Below are 20,273 nucleotides of genomic sequence, written 5' to 3'. Positions count from 1 at the left end.
CGCGGACGAGGATCACGGTGGTGGATGACGGATCGCGCTATGCTATGACTCTCTACTAAGGCAGTAGTTGAAGTCCCGTCGCATCGTGTGGTAATGGAAAATGTTCACTGACGACGCTCGCGGTAATGCGTCGCAGCCTGCCGTATGCTGCACTACCGTGGGCGTCGCCCTTGGCCGGTCCTGCCTTCCTGGGACCTGACACAGCCACTGCCTACGTGCCCGGCTACCCAGATGCGGCGGGCTACTACTCGACGCTACCTGAGCTCAGCTGGTCCGGGCTCGACTCGGCGGACTACGTGCAATAAACTTAGGCTTGTTTCCAATGGGTCGTCTCTGCGAGAGGCCCGACGTTAAACGAGTGCTGCCCACGAGGCTTTCCGGGTCTGCGCCTGAGCGCAAGATCAAACGGCTAACGAAAAATGACAAAACAGGACGCGACAAAACAGCACAGTGACAAAGCAGCACTGCGACGAAACAATACACAAAGGAATATCACGCACCGGGACAACAGGCCGAAAAAAACAACTACACAGCGACAAAACAGCAGGGTGACAGAAAAGAACCGCGACAACAAAATACTACGAGAAAAAAAGGAAGGCGCAGGACAGCGCTCTGAAAACAAAATTCACAGGGACACTTAATTGCTTTATGAGTTGGCAATGCGATAGGATTAGAAGCTGTTGATGGCTTTGCTGGAAGTGAGGTCAATACCGATCTGGTGACGTCACTTCCTTCAAGCCAATTGGAGTTATTTGGTCTTGTGACGTTATTTCGCTCCAGCCAATGAGCGAACTTTGTGACCAACTACGCATTTTTTTGTTCCTGATGAGGCTTGTAGTGTCACCGCATTAAACACTCTACATCTAACCTAGTGTCAGTGCCCCGGCAAAGTACACCTCCGAATATCACCTTCGAAAGTAAGCAAACGAAATCTGCTGTTCTAGTTACCCGTAGCTAATTTAGCGAACCTTACTGCAACCAAATCAAGGGTTGCTTGAAAAGAACTGTTTGGGATAGCTTCGCAATGAACGACTGTATGGATGAATGAAGGCTGTTTCACCAGCCGCACTGGCTCAGAGGCTATGGTGTCATAGCAACTGAGCACGAATCAGGGGTTACACCCTTTCCTAGTCGCCTGCATTCAACGCTGGTGGAATAGCAAAGCGCACAAGCACTTAGATTTCAGTGAGCGTTGAACAGCGACGGGCAGTTGTAATTAACATGGGGCCCTCTTTTATGGTGCGCCTCATAGCTAAAAGCCTAACTATATCACGCGTCTCCAGCAGACGAGCAGCGGGGGTTGTGTGCCGTCTGCAGAAGAGCGAAGCAGACGACGCTGCAACTGGTAAGCTCTCTGCGCGCATGCGCATACTGTCACCCGTTTCTCCAATACGCTCCTTGATGGGACGTTGAATGACCATCTGTTCGATGCTCCCGTATTATTACTAAAAAAATTGGAGAGCTGTATCCTTCTGGAATGGTCGTTCCTAAGAACAGAAAGCTAGCTAAGAATTTTTGCGGAGTCAAACAAGGCGACATCTTCAGTCGCTTATCCGCCCCAGTCCTTGACAAAGGAGAAAGGTTCATACGATGCAGCGAAATCCCGGATATCCCGGTCTGTCATCGATAGTAATCGGGATATTTGACTTCGAATTCATTCATTTTGATCGACGCCCCCCCCCCCCCCCCCCCCACCCCTTTCTCTGTTTCTCTCTGCCTTCTGATTCGAGCCATCTACATTTGAACCTTGTTGCTTCAGCTATAATTTTTCTCACCTTCAGACGCCGTCAAACCACACTTTATTGCATGCATACTTTCTTACCAACCATGCAACAGTAATAAAGAAAACAGATGCTGTGAATCCAGTTCCCAGACCAGCTAGACCAAAAATGAAGACTGACGACAACCCGAACCTTATGCACAGAAAGACGACACCTTCAATACGCCTGCGTGTTCACATTCCAACATGGCTTACCGTTCACCGATTGCCGAGGTTCCCCACCTCTTTCACCTTTGCTCCCCCTTACCTTTTTGTCATTTTTTTTTTCAATCTCCCAGCTTCGGAAGTCGTTTCCGTTTCACGGCTCATTTGCATCCCATTTCTAGATAGAGGATGGAAACCATATAGATGGCAGGGTAGCGGGACGCAGTGCTTCTGGGCTCGCCGCGGACACCGGTGCGGCACGGTTGGTGCTACCATTTTCTCCATGTAGGGGTCCCCCGCCTTTCTATTACGCTGCAAGAGCGTGTCAAGAGGACGCTTGCGTCAGCGCCTGTAAGCACGGCACCCTTCCATGCAATTGGAAAACTCTCACTGAATGTTCCTTTTTCATTCCTGAGAAGAACGCTGAGGTTTTACTATATGGTAGCCTCGGGATCCTTGCCCAGCCAAGGACTGCCACTGCGGTTACTCGACCTTCTTTAAGTGCTTTAATACTAACATTTCCAAATTTTTTCGCCCCGCATTACAGTGTAGCAGCAACTAAATAATTAGGCTCTTTACACCACCAATTTTTTTTTTGGCTTTTTAGTACAATTCATCAGAAAACGATTTTCCTACACCTTGAGCTTGGCGCATGATAGCCTTAGATGCTTATGCGCCACTAAACCCAACACAACACAACACAACACAACAGAAACGCTCCTTTTTCTCCTGATCGCTCGCGATGTGCAATGCCTTTTTCCTAATCCAAGTACTGGGAACACAGTGCCTGCAGCCAATCGGGTCACGCACAGAACATTTATTGATTTATTTATTTTGTAACTTTCAAGCCTCCAGCGTATTAAATATTATGCATATCTCAGACTACGCAGCTGGAAAAATGGGCAAAACATAAACACATGCTGGCAAATTGCAAAAATGTAAGCGTTTAACGAGTTCAGTCTTGACAAAACTGACACACCAGCATGAAATCTGCACCGCCGAGCCTCGAATTCAATGAAAAGTGTAATGCACATAAAAAGAGTGACTTCCGGAACAAGACAGCAGCTTTTTTCAAATCTCTAACCGAAACAGGGATGAGCTTTTAAGTTCCCTAGAGTAACAATCTCAATTTCTTAACTGCGTCCTTTGGTTTCGGCTTTTCATCCCACCTGACGCGTAAGTAAAATGCGGATATCCTGAAATTCTTTAGGGCAGGTGAGAAGAGACCTGAACCGTTGTTTAGTTTGTAGCGCTTCCTTCAAGCGCAGCTTTTCACTGATTAGAGCTGTTGTGTGGTGCCTTCCGCAGGCCGGACAAAAGTACGCTGCTTCTTTCGGACTTACGTACTTCCTGTTCTCTTTCTCCTACTTACCACATTATTTTTTCCGCCCTTTGTGATTCTGCTTTTGATCTACGTGTCTTCTCCGCAAACATCCATCTATAACGCCGTTCGAAAGCTGCGTGCGGAAAACTTTCGTACTCTGCAATCATTCAGTACCGTGGCCTCGGGTTTCCGCTGGGCGCAGATATCTCAGATCACTTATCCAAGACCCCTTCGGGATCGGAGACTCCTTCCTGTCTCCTGGAGAGAAAGCCGATGCTTTTGTACGGAACAAAGGGTCGATTCTCTACCCCAGGAAGCAAGAAAGCTAAGGAAAGGGTCGCTGAGAGTCAAAAGAAAACGAAACATAGTCGGCGTAAAGCACTTCCCTTAAGAACCTAAAAAGAGCAAGACGAAAATTAAAGTACTCCAAGCCCGTGAGGTGAGGTATGGACGTCTTCTCTGAAGGGAAGAGACACCAGATCCGCGAAATGCTCAGTGACTCCGGGCATTGTATACCCTGTAATTGGAGGGGCCCCCAGAGAAGTCCGAAACAAGCTGGCGGTGGGATTCGGAGGGAAACAAACTCCTTTTTTCCCCTTACAGCGACAAAGGTTCGGTTGGCAGAAGTGTGTATATAGTTGGTTTATTATTTTTCTATATAACATTCTCAACGAGAGAGCAGGGTCAACAGGCAGGGTACAGAAATAAAAGAAATATTGTTGCAAAAAGGAAAAGTGCTAGAAAAACTAATGCACCAGCGAGCAAAAACAACGTGCGCACAAGCCAGAGCGTTAAAACTTGTGTCGCGAAATTTAAACAGGACCGGCGCAGCCGCATTGCTTGTTACCTCCGGCAACATAAATGGCCGAGCGTGGAGCGGGCCGCTTTTCCCGGTAAACTCTAAACATAAATACACCTATACTGGCGTAAAAAGAGAGTAAACTCTACTCTAACACACTGCGCTGGAGGACAGTCTACTCCCTTTTTATTCCTTTCTGTTTAGAGTGTAGAGTGCGGTTGAAAACACTGCCTTCACTAAAGAACTCAGCGCGAACACACTGTAATATGTGTAAAAAAGCAGTGCTGCAATGACCTTCATTGTAGTTAATTCGGTCGACAACAAGGAGGGACATATGGTAATGCCGAGATGATCCATGTTCTGTAGAGTCTGGAAGAAATTTCGAAGTGCCAACACCACGATGAAAAGGAAAACAGCGCAATGATGTTTCGTCCTTACTATTTTAGCTTGGAATGCGTAGTCTACTATTTGCTTGGCCATTTTCAAGGTCGCGAAGCTCAGTCAAGAACACGAACAAAACCAAAAAAAAATAGAGCAGGCCGAGGAGCCAGTATCATGCCGAAACAGAGCTCAATGTTTTGTTTTGCAACCGTTACCAAGTTCAAAATAGCCTTCGGGGTGGCGAAACTTGCAGAGGTGACCTCTTGAACCTCAGCGGTATAAAGCCGTAGCAGTCGTGCGCAATTCCATTTCAATACGGTGAGTGAGCCACCGTGTCACCTTCACCGTCTCAGACTTACTTCGCCTACTTTCGTTATTTTGCGTTCCGGGACCGCCACCAGAAACATAAGCAAGAAGACTCCAACCAAAGAAGAGACTTCTCTCTTCTTTCGAAAGACTTAAGCTCCACTCCGGCGCGCAGGCGCCCGGGCCGCACTTTTGAAAGACGCAACCCGACCCCGCACGATAAACAGTTGCAAATCGCACCGAGCTGCTGACTGCTTCGCGACTTAAATTCCAATACCGACGCCGCCAACATGCATGGAAGAGTCGTCGCTGCTCGAAACGGGACACGAGTCCACAGGCGAATCATCGGGAACCAGCGTCTGCGCGAGTGCGACAGTTCCTTGCATATAAATTCCAAGCTTTCAGTAGAGTGTTAGCTGCGCAGTATGTAGCCTGCGCGGCGAGGAAGGAGCGACCACTGCGCCACCGTGTCTACGCTCATTTGGGAATTGCATTTTTATTTGCATTATTTCTTCCTTCCCCAGACTTGAACTCTGAACACAGCTACACATCGAAGATTCGTCATCGAGAAGCTGAGCCAACGAGATCGAATAGTCCATCGTTTTGCACGTTCAGTGCAGTTGAACCTGCAAAAAAAAAAACGAGTTTTTCGCCAAGTCTAATAGATGGCGCCACAGGAAATCCTCTTTCACAGCGCCAGTGCGTCGTTTACATTCAGCACGGGTCGAACACCCGTGCAGCTATACGTTTAGCAAAATAGACTTCTATTTCCGAGTTTTGACGTTCACACAGGAGTCAAAACGAGGCACTGGTCTGCAGAGTTTCTGAACAGGACTACATCACTACTCGCAATAACATCAGGCAAGCCTAGCTACTTCCTCGTAGCCTGGAGTCCTGCACGGAATTAAGCATCGCCCGACGCAGATTCCCGGGACACGCGCTTGCGCCAACAGCCGTGGGATGCGGTTTCACCTTGCAAACGGCATAGGGTTAAAGGGAGGAACGCGAGTTGGGGCCTCCGGCGGAGGAGGGCATGCTCGTGTTACACGAGCCAACTGCAGCGTCCGCTGCTTTTGGGGGCCTCCGCGCCAGAAATTTGCATGTTATCGGAGGGGGGGAAGTAATCCGAGACGAGCGGCGGGACGAACGACGAAGCCATCGACGTCGTTGTCGTCGTTTCGGATTCGCCCCGGGACGGTAATACGAAATGTGCGCGCGTGCGAACGCAGCAACCCCAGACGTGTCCTGTTTGCGTGTGTGCCTCTTTGGGCGCGTTTTGCTTGGCTGTCGTCGATTGCGCCGAGCGAGGGCGCCACTCGGAAACAGTCTGTTGGACGGGTCGAGTCGCAGAAAATGCCGACGTCGGCAACGAATACCGCTGTCGGTAGCTTTTTTTCTATTTTGTTTTTCTTCCTTGCAATTTCGTTCAGACGTAGAGAATATGAGATGCACGTTCCGTTTTCGGAGAAGTATATGTATACGAGGCACTCTGAAAAACTGGTGGGCTTCAAAGGGAAATCAAGAGGACAAGTTTATTGAACGCAAACTGTTTTAGTGTGTTAGCGTTAGGCTTAGCACGGACGTTAAAAGAAAAGAACTGTGTACTGGCCTATATGATTAACCTATATGATTGACCTATATGTTTAACTGACCTATATGATTAAAAAGAGCCTATATTTAAGAAAATGTGATTTGTAATTGTGTTGTTTGCATACATTTTTTTATTGGAAGCGCCCATATCTAACTGTACACATGTAGCTGCAGAGGAGGACGGAATGTACGACGGAACCTAATTTATCTCTTGCCCATGTAAACAGTGCAACACAATTTACTGATAAGAGCTAACACCTGAGTGATTTCGAGAGAAGTGGATGCCCCGAAGTTTATTCTTCAAAATTTCAGAACGTTCAGATTTGGTCTCACGACCATGAACGTTGAGGAACCTGTGCAGATGCAGGAATTGCTTTACGTCTCACATGGAACGAATTTAAATGAAGTAGGTGCATCATTCTACCAAGAAGTAATATTTATATGCAGCTAAATGGTGATTCCAATCATAAATCAGCTGTTGCTTGGTGCGCGCGACTGGGCTCTGTCAAGCTGGGATAACAGTTATCCCTGAAACTCTCAAATCAAACCTCGGCCGTTTTCTCCCCTGATGCGTCCGTCTTAGGTCAGGAACCACTGCATGGATCGATAATATATTTTTATTTAGTATCCATAAAAAAATATTCTAGAACAGTCGCCGAGACAGTAACTGATTAAAAGCATGACTTTTCCATTTGGTGCTGGTATATTTTTTAGAAGTGCGTCAGATCAGAACGGTAGCGATGTCCAAGGAACCCGAAGGACAAGACTTACAGGTTTTAAGCTTTCCCAAAAATAGCAGAAACAAAATTAAAATACAGACAAATAAATCTATTAGTTATAAGTGACGGATGAGATCAGCGCACTAATAAAGTAGTTGCAAGATCGCTTGTAGCGATATAAAATCAGACGCGACAGTTAGGTGTCCACGTGACATATAAAAGGGTATTATTGTCTTTATACTTTGGATATATCTTCGAGTTGAAGCAGGCAAAAACAACACACAGCGTGTTAGATAATTTTAAACGGCTATAATAGGTCAACTGTCGCCTGAATGTTACGTCTGGTGTCATTTGCATTATTATATCAACCCAATCTTTGCCCAACTGCCCCTAGGAACTATCAGTCGTTTACGTCTTTAAATCCACTAATCGCACGCCGCCTCCCCCTCCCTTTCGTAGCATGAGCAGCACAGACTTACAAGCAGCCGGTTACCCCCCCCCCCCCTCTCCTGCATCAAAAGTTTATGGAATACGATATTCGTAAAAATTTTTAATTGTATACAGTACACCATTAAATCTCAGACAAAACGCCCTGCACGCCAGAAGATTAGTTGTTTATTACGTCAAGATCGCGTTCCCTGAAAATTTCAAATCGGCTGAACATGTACAGAACGGGAATGTACTAATTGAGTAACGCAATCGTTGCACCACCTTGTGGTGTAATTAAACGAGAGACCCCAGCCGAAGTACGACTGCATAGGCTTCGCAAAATTCAAACATTCTTGAACATAGCATCAAGAGCTCAATAAAGCGTGTCCCTAATTCCTGTCCGTCAGTGCGATCAGTGATTCATTATTCTCTTATACTACCTCCTCCAACACGAGCTTCTAATGTACCCTGGCCGTATGTGTGTCTTCCCTAGAAAGATTTGATGTTTTGATTATTTGCCTCACGTTAAGAAGGGAATTTGTGGGACGAAGTATCATTTGGACACAAAGCTTCGAAATTTCGCTTAGACATTCGCGTCACGGCGGAGCTCACGGATAAGAGTTTATTAAAGCTGGAGGCGACTACCATTGGCTCTAAGTACCCGATTGTCATGCAGCTTAATGGAACTTCAAATCATGTCCACAGCCCCGGTACAAAGCTATCTTATTCCGATTTCCTTCTACACTCCGAACACGAATATATCTATATGGGAGTAAAAAGTGAGTAAAGATGTCCCGTAGCACATTCCCTTTTTTCAAGGTTCACTTACAAAATTTTTTAGGGAGTCTATAGACACTCTATAGACTTCTGTCTGTAAAGTCTATAGGCTCTCTATAGAGAAACCCTAGAGAACAGTCCATAGGCAAAACAAATGCTATAGACAGTCTATACACAAGCTATACATTTATGGCCATACACTTTTAGTTTACTTTTGTCTATAGACAGTCTATAAATCATGAATAGACGAAAAGAAATACCTATAGGAAGACAATAGGGTCTATAAGAAGTTTACAGACTGTATATAGACCATTTCTATAAGGGAAGTGTGCGCTAGAGGACACCTTTACTCCATTTTTACTTCCATAAGGAAGTAAGTCGTCCTCTAGCGAACACCCTTTATTAAAGGGTGCCTGCTAGAGAACAGCTTTACTCCCTTTTTACTCCTTCCTATTTAGAATGTATGCCCTTAATTCCCAGGGCAATGGACTCAAGGTTTGGGCATCTTTCCGGGTGTGTCAAGGAGCGGCTGGTCGACAAGCTGCACAGTGCGGTTGTCAGGCACACGGTCCACCTCGAACAGCATCAGCCTGTTTTCTTCGGGGTGCTTCTTCAAGAACGGACCGGGCAGGTAGAGCCTCACTTGCGGTCCTGCCATGGGCCAGTAACGACCGAGGTTGAATCCGTTTATGTAGGCCACGCCCCTGCCCCATCCCGAGGGGTCCAAAAAGGTGTCCAGGGGTTCCTGCTTGTCAGAAAGCTTGAAGCTGCCCGCGAAAAAGCCGGGAAGCTTCCCGTCGCCCTCCTTCTGGACGACGCGCAGGAGTTCGGTGACATCCTGGTTCCTCGTCAAAGGGACAACGTCCATAGTCCAGTCCGTTATCTGCTCATCGTTCAGCGTGACTCTCTTCACACCCTAAAGACAAAAATGTGCGGGAAAGGAGCAGATAAAGGCTGTTGACAATAGAAATTCCGAAAAGAAATGCAAATACTACTCAGTACAGTACACAGTACTCCTTACGAAAGTTTATAAATCTACTGGAGGAAACCTTAGAGAGCATTGCAGTCTACTGCACTGAAAAAATGCGAAAGCATTAGCGTTTGAACGTCAGGAACTTTTTTTTTTGCAAATTCATCCTGTGACACTTCTCACGTGACCCTTGGATGGCGTCAGTAGCTTTTTTTGGCGAGTCATCATTGCTTACCGTCAGCACACATCACCAACACACTTTGCCATCATACACACCACAATGCGTTCCCTTCGCGCCAATCTAACACACTTGAACCAACAATCCTTTGTAACATATGCATTGCGTTCCCACCTGGCACGCAGAGTGCCTGGGCGCTAGCCGCCCTATTGCTTTTTTCTACTGACGTCACGTGAGAGGTGCCACTTCCTGCGGACAGATTTTGCGGACAGGTTTTGCGGACAATTTCCGGTGACGGGTTTTCTTTCGCATGACGCATATAATGCGTTCGCATTGATAGATACAGCTTGCGGAGCGTGCTGCGAACCCCAAGAAATTTTTATTATCACCGCGGCCATTTGAAATTTCCTTCGGGTAAGTATAAACACCGTTCATATTGACAGAATATATTCAGAAAACATGGTGTAGATTTCAGATATCGACCTCCTTAGCTAAAGCATTAGCTGGATGCCTGAGAAAGGAAAAAGCAGCAATTTAATGAGAACCACTCAACGCAAAACTATATTTAATTAATTTTATAGTAGTGATAGTAGTACTAGTAGCAGCAGTAGGGATATTAGTAAGAATCGAATGATAAATATGTGATAAAGTTCCGAGTCATAAAAACAGCATTACATAAAGTTTTCCAACTTAAAGGGCAACTGAAGAGTTTTTAGAATTCGATGATTTTAGCCGAGCCGTATGCTTGAAACTTGCAGGTAAAGCAAGCCAAATCTTTTTGCGTTACGATTTGAAATGGTGATGTAATCGCCGATTAAAGCGACATTGGTGTTCAGGCTTCTCTGTAGTGCACAGCGACAGGCAGAGGCCCCAGTGATGACGTCACGTGCGGCCGCGCTGTTTCCAGCGAAGAAGCGGTTGTTTCAAGGATGAAAAAGAATGCCGTCGAAGGTGAAGCTCATGAAGCATTGTTTGGCGGCATCGGAAGACGCATGGCAGCATGTAGACGAAGGCAGTGGACATCTAAAATGTAGATAGTTATGACGTCACCACGAGTTTCCCGCACTTCTCTAACGCAGTGAGGAGAAGCCTGAAAATCGTCGTGGTTTTAATCGGGGATTGCGTCGCCATTTTAAATACTAGCGCAAAACTACTTTGCACGCATTACCAAGAAGCTTCATAGATTCGAATTCTCGAATAACCTCGAATTGTCAAAAAACCATTTCACCCTCCCTTTAAATAACATTGCCTTGTAGCAGAAGAAGTTAACTTCTAGAACCACACTGTAAACATGAATTACCCTATAAAGCAGCAGGAAGGGAGTAAATGGTCCTGTAGCCCACTCCCTAATAAGGCCAGGTAGGCTGCCAAAGTTGCGTGGTAGATTTAGATCACTAAACATACAGAATGCTATAATGTTGGCCACGGAGGCATATTCCCACCTCAGATTATAGTGAATTGACGCAGTTAACGGTGGAAATAGTCTTTTAACCGCGGCGACAAAGGTCTTGAGGTTATTAGTTAAAGGAGACTGAAACTTGGGTTAAAATCTTGGTAACTTCAAGAACTTCGCATGTTTTTAAGAGCGAATCCGCTTCTGTTGCCAACAGCAAGCATTCCGATATGTAGTGATGTAAATCTGCCCCAGGGCCCCAGGGCTTGTGCAACTTACTCTGCCCCTTAAAGGGAGTGCTCTAGAAGACCTGTTACTCCATTTTTACTCCCTTTTAGCGTAATTAGTGCGCACAATGCAATAGTAGTTGTGGTAGCAGTAGCAGTAGGAGGAGGAGTAGCAGTGATAACAGCAACTGTATTAAGCAAAGAACTGAAAAAAGAAATAATAAATGAGATAACCTCTATCCAACCTCTCTTGTAAAGCTGCTTGTGACAGTGGGAGCTGCGCACAAAATTCTTCAAACTTCTAAGGCACTCTTTTATAGATTTAGTAGTAGTATTAGTAGTAGTGGTAGTAATGGTAAGTAAAATTGCAGAAGAGATGGACAAAAACTAGGAGATGAGCAAACTTCAGCCTCACTTCAGCGCCCTGTGTATCTCGTCCTTCCTTCGTCCCTCGTCTGCCAGCGCTACAATGTTCAGAATCCCCTCTAGAGTTACGAATAATAGCTGCAGTAGTACACGACCTTTTCCAAGCTCTTCTGGAGAATTATTTGCTGGAAGCAGAAGTAGTGTTAGTATCAGTAAAATTTGGAAGAAAAGAATAACAGAGGAAAGTCCTCATACTAGCTTCTCTTGTAAAGTTGCGAGTAGTAGAGGCATATATTTCAAAGCTCCTGAGGCAGTAAAGCTAATAGCAGCAATAGTAGAAGCAGAAGCAACAGTATTACTGGTAGTATACTACTGTTGTTGCTACCATAGTAGCAACACAACAGAACACAGGAAAACGTCTAGCAGAAGCCTTCAGTGTACGGGCCCCTTACATAATGGCTAATGCTTTGAACGAGAACGTTTTTGGCAGAAGTCTGTGTAGCTGTGTTTGAAATAAAAGTTGAGGAGAACTGACACCAGCTAATATTTATTAGCATCCCAACGTTTCGTGACCCACTCGGTCCATTTTTCAGGCGTGACCCATTGATTAGGCTGGTAATACATAATGGTTGATGTCAGTATTCCTCAACTTTCGTGCAAATTCTATAGCGCTGTCCTTGACATCATTAAGCGTGCTTTCACCTCGAGGTGTAGATGCAACGCCACGCACGAGGTAACACGGTTAACCTGGCAAGAATAGCACTTTGCACACGCACCTTAATATCATGATTTCGGTTGCCAACTTGATCCCTTCCCATGTTCTCCACCAAGATCACCAGCTTGTCGCCTTTGTTCACGGATATCTCCCCTTCCGTCTTGTTGTCACCAGTGACAGGCTTAAAGCTGTAGAAGATGTGCACCCAGTTCTGCACAAACACGTGAGCACGGTCACGAAGCCCGTGCAGCAGCAACTTCGCTTTCCCCGTCGTCTGAATGTTCACATGCGCTGAGTATTGGACGAAGCCGTAGTCCTGCCCCAGCTCTTCGAATGTCTTCGGGAACTCGGACCGTTCGTGTTTGAGCCAGTTCTTTTGGCGGAAGTGGTTAAAGACGTCGTTCAGGCTACTGTAATGGTTCAGCTTAACCGGGCCAAGATTGAGCTTCTTTGCAGGACCCGGAGGCTCGCCACTCGGAAGTGGGAAAAACTCCTTAATTACCTCTCTGAACTTGTAGTACATGGGTCGCAAAGAGCCGTCTTCTGCGACCGGCGCACCATAATCGTAGCTCGTCACTACAGGAGTGTCCATGCTGGTGCTCGATTTGAAGCCGAAGCTTGTGCCTCCGTGAAACATGTAGATAGTGACGGACGCCCCCATCTTCAGGAGGTCCTTGAACTTATCGACCAACTGCAGACTGCTCTTATTCGGCCGATCAAAAGTCCAGTGGTCCATCCAACCGGTGTAGTACTCTGCAACAAACCTGGGACAGGGCTTAACCTGCGCCCAGTCCATAATTTCGAACATCTTGTTTGGGTCCTGATTGAAGTCGAAGTTGCCAGCCACGAGAATGTCGCGCACCTTGTCGCACGTGTAGTAGTACTCGTCTGGGAAGTCGTTCCGGAAGTAGATGACGTCGCGTCCCAAGTGCCTCTCCAGAGACGAAAGTATGTGGTCCATGTAATTGGCATCGCAGTGTCTGTAGTGTCCAAACTCGTTCTCCACCTGGACGGCAAAGATGGGGCCCCCATTCCGGTAGAGGTGTGGCACCATCATTGGTAGAAGCTTGGCGTACCACCTCTCCGTGAGGTTAAGATAGTTGACGTCCATGCTGCGGTACATCATCTTGGGGTGTTCCTTGAGCAGCCAATAAGGGAAGCCACCGTTGTCCCTCTCGGCGCAGATGTAGGGCCCCGGTCTCAGGATGGCGAGAAGGCCCTCGTTCTTCACTTCGTTGAGGAATCCTACCACGTCGTACATGTCTTCGAAGTTGTACTCGAGAGGCTGGGGTTCGTGGCTACTCCATTCAACGTAGAAGTCGACGGTGTTGACGCCCGCCATGCGCATCTTGTGCAGCCTGTCCTTCCAGTAGGCGCGGGGCACCCGGAAATAGTGCATCGCACCGGCCACGAACTGGAAAGGCTTGCCATCCCTGAGGAACCTCTTGTTCTCGTGGTCAACGATGAGCGACGGTCTGCCGCCGCTAGAAGGCAGCACCGCACAGAGCGCGCTCAACAGCGCGGCTGAATTTCGCAGTATCCAGCTTGCCATGCGTCGATTGCCTACAATTGGCGCGTATTTTTTCGCACGCGTAGGCATTGATATCGAGAGGCAAACAAAAGCCGCGCTTGTTAGGAACGCTGTAAACCTCGAAGAAGGCACATTTTTACCGTGGCTTGCAAAATGAGTCACATAAATTGCCATCTCAGACCGATGCTACTCTCCGAGGTTCGATTTACTTACAAGTCGTTTCTAAAGGCGACGTCTGTTCCTGTGAAAACACGAAGAAATAAACAAATAAAAATATAAACGCACCTCTTTCTTCGCTGCTACAGGAGTGTGGTGTCACGCTTCCTTCAATAAATCAATCGTTCATTTCATTTTGCACTATCTAAGGAAGAAACATAAGTTTTATCTCAACAATGACGCGACACGAGACACCGACACGCAAGAAGCAAGAAATAGGGCACCAGTAACACAGCTGAGAATGATGTAATGCCGTTATACAGTTCGGTCGCACCCTCATAACCTAATGTTCGAGAGTCTCCAAAAGCATGCGATAAAAAAATTCAACTGATTCGGTGGCTTTTCATAGAACATGTCACCTAGAACATTCTTCAATGAAACCGAATGTAATACACGGGTTCATTTAAAAAGGTCTTAGAGCGAACTGCCAGTCTTAAATTGTCTAGAAGCTCGAAAAGAGTACATACCCCGATTTATATACACAATCGCCACAGACTAGAACGAAGCCTAACATCCGCAGGTTCGATAGATTTGCCGACCTGAAAGCTGCTAAAAAGCTAAATTCCTTCTCACAAGAATCGGCAATGAAGGCTGCTCTCTTCGTCAGTGGGACAGGGGATGGCAGGCAATGGAGCAGTGACGCGCTAATTAAAATAGACCTCTCAACCAGACTATACCGTTTTTTCAATGAAATGATCCATCGGTGCATTCATCCCAATACACACCAACTCCTGGCTGGTCTCAACTATTTACAACCATATGACTTCATCTGCCAGCCAAAAAAAAACGACTTGGCGTTGTCAGAAATACAACAAAAATGTTTGGTAGTTTTGTAGTAACAGATTTTTTTTGTTTTGTTGTAGTATTTATCTTAGCACTGCGTTCGTTTCTGTAGTACCTTTCTGTGTTAACTACACAAACTTATGCTGTTACTACAAAATTTCTGTTGCTACTAGAAGTTTTGGTCAAAAACATTGCAGAAAATCTGCTGCAACGAAAGACACTTTTGTGTTTTGTTGTTCGACTAGGATATCCCTTTCTTTCTATGTTTTTCCGTTGAGAACCAAGATGCCAAAAAGCCCTGTTATGTCGCACCTCCTCGCGAACGATACAGAATGGCTGGAGAACGCCACCTGATTTGCGCTTAAAAGATTTGCGCAGCATTTCTACATTAAAACTCCGTCGCGCGGGGAAATGAACAAATGAAAAGCGACGTACAGAAGCATCGGAAACACTGACAAAGGGAATGAGATAAGAAAATCGCCCCTACCACAATGAATTCGGCGGGTACATCTATTGCTAGGAAGATATCAAAAACTCAGTCGAAAAACAAAACAGAAAAGTATCTATCGTCACAACAGATTATCTGCAAGGTTTTTGTTTGCCCACGAACTTGTAGAAACGACAGAAATTTCCTATAGCAATGACATAATTTTCTTCAGTTACAACAGGAAAGTACGACACAACTACAGGCTACAGAAAAGTACGACAGAAAGTTACAACAAAACAACAGGAAATCCTGTCGTTAAGACAAACATTTTTGTCGTAAGGACAGACAACCATAACGACAGACAACTATAACGACAGACAACAGACAACAAACAACAGAAGACAGACGACTGACGACAGAAATCTAGAAAACAATAAACTGGGCAATTGTGAGAAATTCCCGTCGACAAGCGCTCGCCTACGCTGCCACAAAACTAATGCCCATTCTCCCTCTCCCCTCATCAGTACGCTAAGGCTATATGTCCCATAAACGCCGGGCGGTCTCGACCTGCACGCGCAGCTGCTTCACGCGCGCCTGAGCCCGCGCGCGAGCAAGCGGTGGCGCTCCCGACCGGGAGATATATAAATGCGAATGGTGCTCGCGGAGAGCACGCGCGAGGCAAAGCAAGAAGCCTCCGCCGCCCCATCAAAGAGACAGCGTGCGCGCGCAACCGAGCAAAGCATGGGAACCCCCGCGGCCTATTATTCTGTTTTATGAAGCCCCTTTCGACGGTAGTATCCAATTTCCCGGAGTCCTTCCCCGGAAGACGGTCGAATTCATCTGCTTTTATGGGGCTATGAGGAAGGCAGGCCAGGCTCTATAGCTAGCCTCGTGTGCGCGCCCTGTGCAAGAAGAAGCCACAACAGCCGGGAGACCAATGGGTTTTCACCGAGTGTCTGTCTGAGGCTCTTCTTCTTCTTCTTCGCCTTCATTCTTCCCGGTGCCGTTTCCTGAGCAGGCCTATACAATGGCGTGCGCTTCGGCTAGCCTCCTGCACGAATAGGAACCAAAGAAACAGAGCATATCTCGAACCGCAATCAACGTCGACCCCTTTGCAGGCGACAGCTTCCGAAACCCAGGGCCGAGATGCGTTTATAGATTGGCACTGATTCCCTCCAATAGAACCGAATAGATAACTTTAGCCAAGCCTACTCGGTGTTTGCGTGTTTTGTTTCTGGCCAGGTTATAACAGTGCCGGAGCCTTGTGTTACTTCCGTTAGGGCGCAGCAAATTATTCGCTTGCTTTTTACGACGCATTAATTTTACTACAGCCTTTTCTTTCGGAATGTCAACGCCCTACGAACGACTCAAACAAAAAAGTATAAAAACAATGTAATATTTAGCGTCGGGTTATATATATCTTTCTGCCACATAAACTCTGTTCACGAGCACATGCCGATTTCAATGTCTGAGTTTTTACAGCTGCAATACCATGAAACGGCTCTCACTTTCGCCAAGAACGGAGAAAAATGCAAGTCGGCGCAAACCGAATACATCGCCAAGCGATGCCAAAACTCTGTTGCCTTTCAAACATTCAAACATTCATGCTTTGGTGAGGAACACTCGTCATCGACCACCCATAAAGTGACAAAAAAATAAAAACAGACTGAAAATGTGTGCTTGGAATAAAAAAAAAATACGAAAGGCAACGTATCCGGTGCAGCGGCCACGTCAGGAAGACATCTGTAAATACAAAGCGAACGCGAAATCATAGAGCAAAAACGTAGCTGGGCGGGGGGGGAGACCGGCCAATCGCCGCAGCTTATCCCCTCCACCCAGCTATATGAACACCCTGCATGCGGATTCCTCGCAACCGTTGCCAATGCCACGGCCACCGGCGGATCAAGGGGCGGCATGCAGTTCTGTAATCGGATCATGTCGGGGGCTCAAGTAATCACAACATTTTTGACCCAGCGCTGAAAAGCCCGCGCTGCGACCCCCTCCTATTAACTGGACCCCGCCTGATCTCGGTGTGCAGAGCGGTGCACAGTGTCGCCTTGCTCGATCTAACGACGAAAGCGGTGACGCTGGAAACGACAGCTACCAGCAGATAATGCCCAGCATGGTATGCTGTGCGTCACCTTGGCTGATACTGTCCAATAAAAGACTGCTCTGCGTGCACAAACAGAAAACAAAACTAATACAGTCGAACTTTGTTAGAAGGAAATGGTTTATAACGAAATAATTAACATAACGAAGGGATGACGATTCCCCTTGTAAGCTCGGTCAACACGGGCTATAACGAAGCTACGGCTATAACAAAGCAATTGCCGGGTCCCTTCAACGTTATAACGAGCATCAACTGTAAGTCTGAGGAGAAATATCGTAAGTGAGAACGACTATAGGCACTTGAACGTGAGCCTGCGTCAGTCGCTAAAAAAAATCTGGGCAGAAGTTCTGATTTGGACGCCATGCTAAGAAGCATGGCATCCAATTCGACTCACAGCCATTCTGCGACACTGACAGCTGACTTTGCAAGCGACCGCTTTGTGTGAAAAGATGGCGTCGTTTTGTCTGACTTCAGTACGCGCAGAGATGATTGCTCCTCCCAGATCGGATAATCGACCGGTGCCCGTCACTAACTTTCGTTCTGGCCCTTGCCGATGAGGTTCGATGTTTTCCGAGCCTCTCTGAAGACACCAGGCATGTTATGAACGATCATGTGCCACCAAAGTGCTTCGCATGGCCAGTTCATTTTTGTTGTTGTTTTTGGTAGGAATGTTCAGCACAAGGAGCTGTGTAGCGCTGAGCATTCGTTTCTGATATCATAAAGCACAGAACGTGTATTGTTGTTTTTGTAGCTGTCCGATTTTCTGTGCGAATATATTTAATATTTTGTGAGTTATGAGCAAGCCCCTCGAATTTTGCATAAGATTTTTTCCGTCGTAAGCAATACATATCCGGATTTTAAAAATTGATGTAATCGAAAAGATAGCTCCTTTACTTGCCCTATGATAGGCTACTATAAAGCAAAAATTTAAAATCTGTGCGATAATAAATTTTTTACGAGCACCACCCAGAAATTGCCTGTTTTCCCGCGCTACGAAAATGTTAATCTATGGTTTTTATGACAGATGGAAGTGCACAGCAACCAAAACGACGAGTCAACCGATCGATCGTGTATTTGACCGACTGCATGATTAATAAGAATTTAATATATTTAATTTGTTTGTCAGTACTGCAAGACTTTCCAGGGTCATAGATGAATGAGGGTATAAAGATTATAACTCTATATAGGACTCTTTAGAAAACAATATACAAAATGTCATATTACAGCTGGTAGCAATAATTATCGCGGTCGAAAAACAAGACAGAACCATGTCAGAAATACGAAAAAATACTGTGTAGTTTTGTCGTAACGACAGTATTTTTCTGTTGTACTGCTGCTCTTCTCAGCAGTACTTTTCTTTAGTCTGCAGTTGTGTAGTACTTTTCAGTAGTAAGTACACAAAATTGTATTGTCACTACGAAAACTACTGCTGTCACTACACGTTCTTAGTCAAAAACGTTACGAAAAATCTGTTGTGACTGTGTTTTTTACTTGGATTTGCTAATATTTTCGTTCAACTATTTCATGATTCATGAATTTCCCGCCGCGGTGGCTCAGTGGTTATGGCGCTCGGCTGCTGACCAGAAAGACGCGGGTTCGATCCCGGCCGCGGCGGCTGAATTTCGATGGAGGCGAAATTCTAGAGGCCCGTGTGCTGTGCAAAGTCAGTGCACGCTAAAGAACCCCAGGTGGTCGAAATTTCCGGAGCCCTCCACTACGGCGTCCCTCATAGCCTGAGTCGCTTTGGGACGTTAAACCCCATAAAAAGACCAACTATTTTCCCTACGAAAATTTCTGTTGCGACTAAAAGTTCTTGGCCAAACACATCACGAAAAATCTGTGTTGACCGCGTTTTTTTTTTACTTGTATTTCCAAATATTTTCTTTCAACTACTTGATTAATCATGAATGAAAGACACCACCGATGCATGATTCAAGATTCTGAATTTCCGGCTACGCGTCGAAGCCAGTCTTGCTTACTAACTATAACAGCAGGCCGCCGTGGTGGCTCAGTGGTTATGGCGCTCGGCTGCTGACCCGAAAGACGCGGGTTCGATCCCGGCCGCGGTGACTGAATTTTGATAGAGGCGAAATTCTAGAGGCCCGTGTGCTGTGCGATGTCAGTGCACGTTAAAGAACCCCAGGTGGTCGAAATTTCCGGAGCCCTCCACTACGGCGTCCCTCGCAGCCTGAGTCGCTTTGGGACGTTAAACCCCATAAACTTAACTAATTATAACAACAAGAAAGTGGCATAGCTGTGTTGGATGTCAACAAGTGCCCGTTCTATGTAAAGCTTAGTTGCTTGACCTTGTTGATTCTCTCCGCTCCTGCCAGCCGCGTGGTCTTCGTACGCGAAGCTCTCGAGACAAACCATGAGTCAGAAGCGACAGGAGGCCCGCGGCCTCCTGGCGCATAATGCGATCCAGAATTTTTGAAGCCGCGCGCCTACGCACGTACTACAGCGAGGTGAAAGTTATTTAACGCTGTACCGACCGCCCCCGAATCACCGCTGAAGCGTGGAAACGTAATCCGTCGGCCCTATTAATACCAGTCCTCGGGCCCCTGTAGTGGGAGGGAAGCTATAATCCCCGCGCAACGCAAATCCCTTTATCTGCCCGCTTCCACGGAAGCATCGATAATCAGTGCAACGCCCCACGACAGACTTGCGTAAGTATGCGTGGACCCCAAAAACACCGGCTGCACCCGTGCAAGTCGAAACGTCGCCTCTCTGCAAAGGGACCGTGTCATCCGCATCAACGCGTTAAAGGCATCGCGCCTCCCCATCACCCGGCGCACGGAAAAACTGCCGGTCGGCGAGGCGGGAATGGTAAATAAAATAAAAGAAACAAAAAACAAGAAAGAGCAATTTGGATACCGTAAATCCGCATATAATAGAAACTGTCGTAAGGATAAATCCGCGTACGAATAAAGACTGACGGATTGATAACGACTATGCTGTACAGCCATGAACAGAAGTTAGCAGGGTGCGGGTTCGAGGGAAAAAATTTATACCTGCGCTCTCGGGTAAAATCAGGTCAGTAAAAAACACCGAAGCATGGGCCATTTTCTGGAAGAATACCAGAACGCTGACAAACCATGCAACACAGAA

At 46.5% G+C, this 20,273-nt stretch overlaps 1 protein-coding gene across 1 annotated transcript; it reads right to left on the bottom strand.

Moving 5' to 3' along the window:
- Positions 1-8,739: 8,739 nt before the first annotated feature.
- Positions 8,740-13,650, bottom strand: LOC149365832 (beta-galactosidase-like). The gene is made up of 2 exons (XM_089569297.1): positions 12,160-13,650; positions 8,740-9,165 (listed from the first exon to the last, which is right to left on the bottom strand). Exons 1-2 carry the CDS (start codon positions 13,648-13,650, stop codon positions 8,740-8,742), a joined length of 1,917 nt encoding a protein of 638 aa, XP_089425423.1.
- Positions 13,651-20,273: the final 6,623 nt, after the last annotated feature.

The sequence above is a fragment of the Amblyomma mixtum genome, chromosome 1 (genome assembly GCF_055824585.1).
Source record: "Amblyomma mixtum isolate Tamu chromosome 1, ASM5582458v1, whole genome shotgun sequence".
Classification (NCBI taxonomy): domain Eukaryota; kingdom Metazoa; phylum Arthropoda; class Arachnida; order Ixodida; family Ixodidae; genus Amblyomma; species Amblyomma mixtum.
The sequence above is the reverse complement of the archived record's forward strand: the minus strand, read 5'-3'. Positions and strand labels throughout refer to the sequence as shown.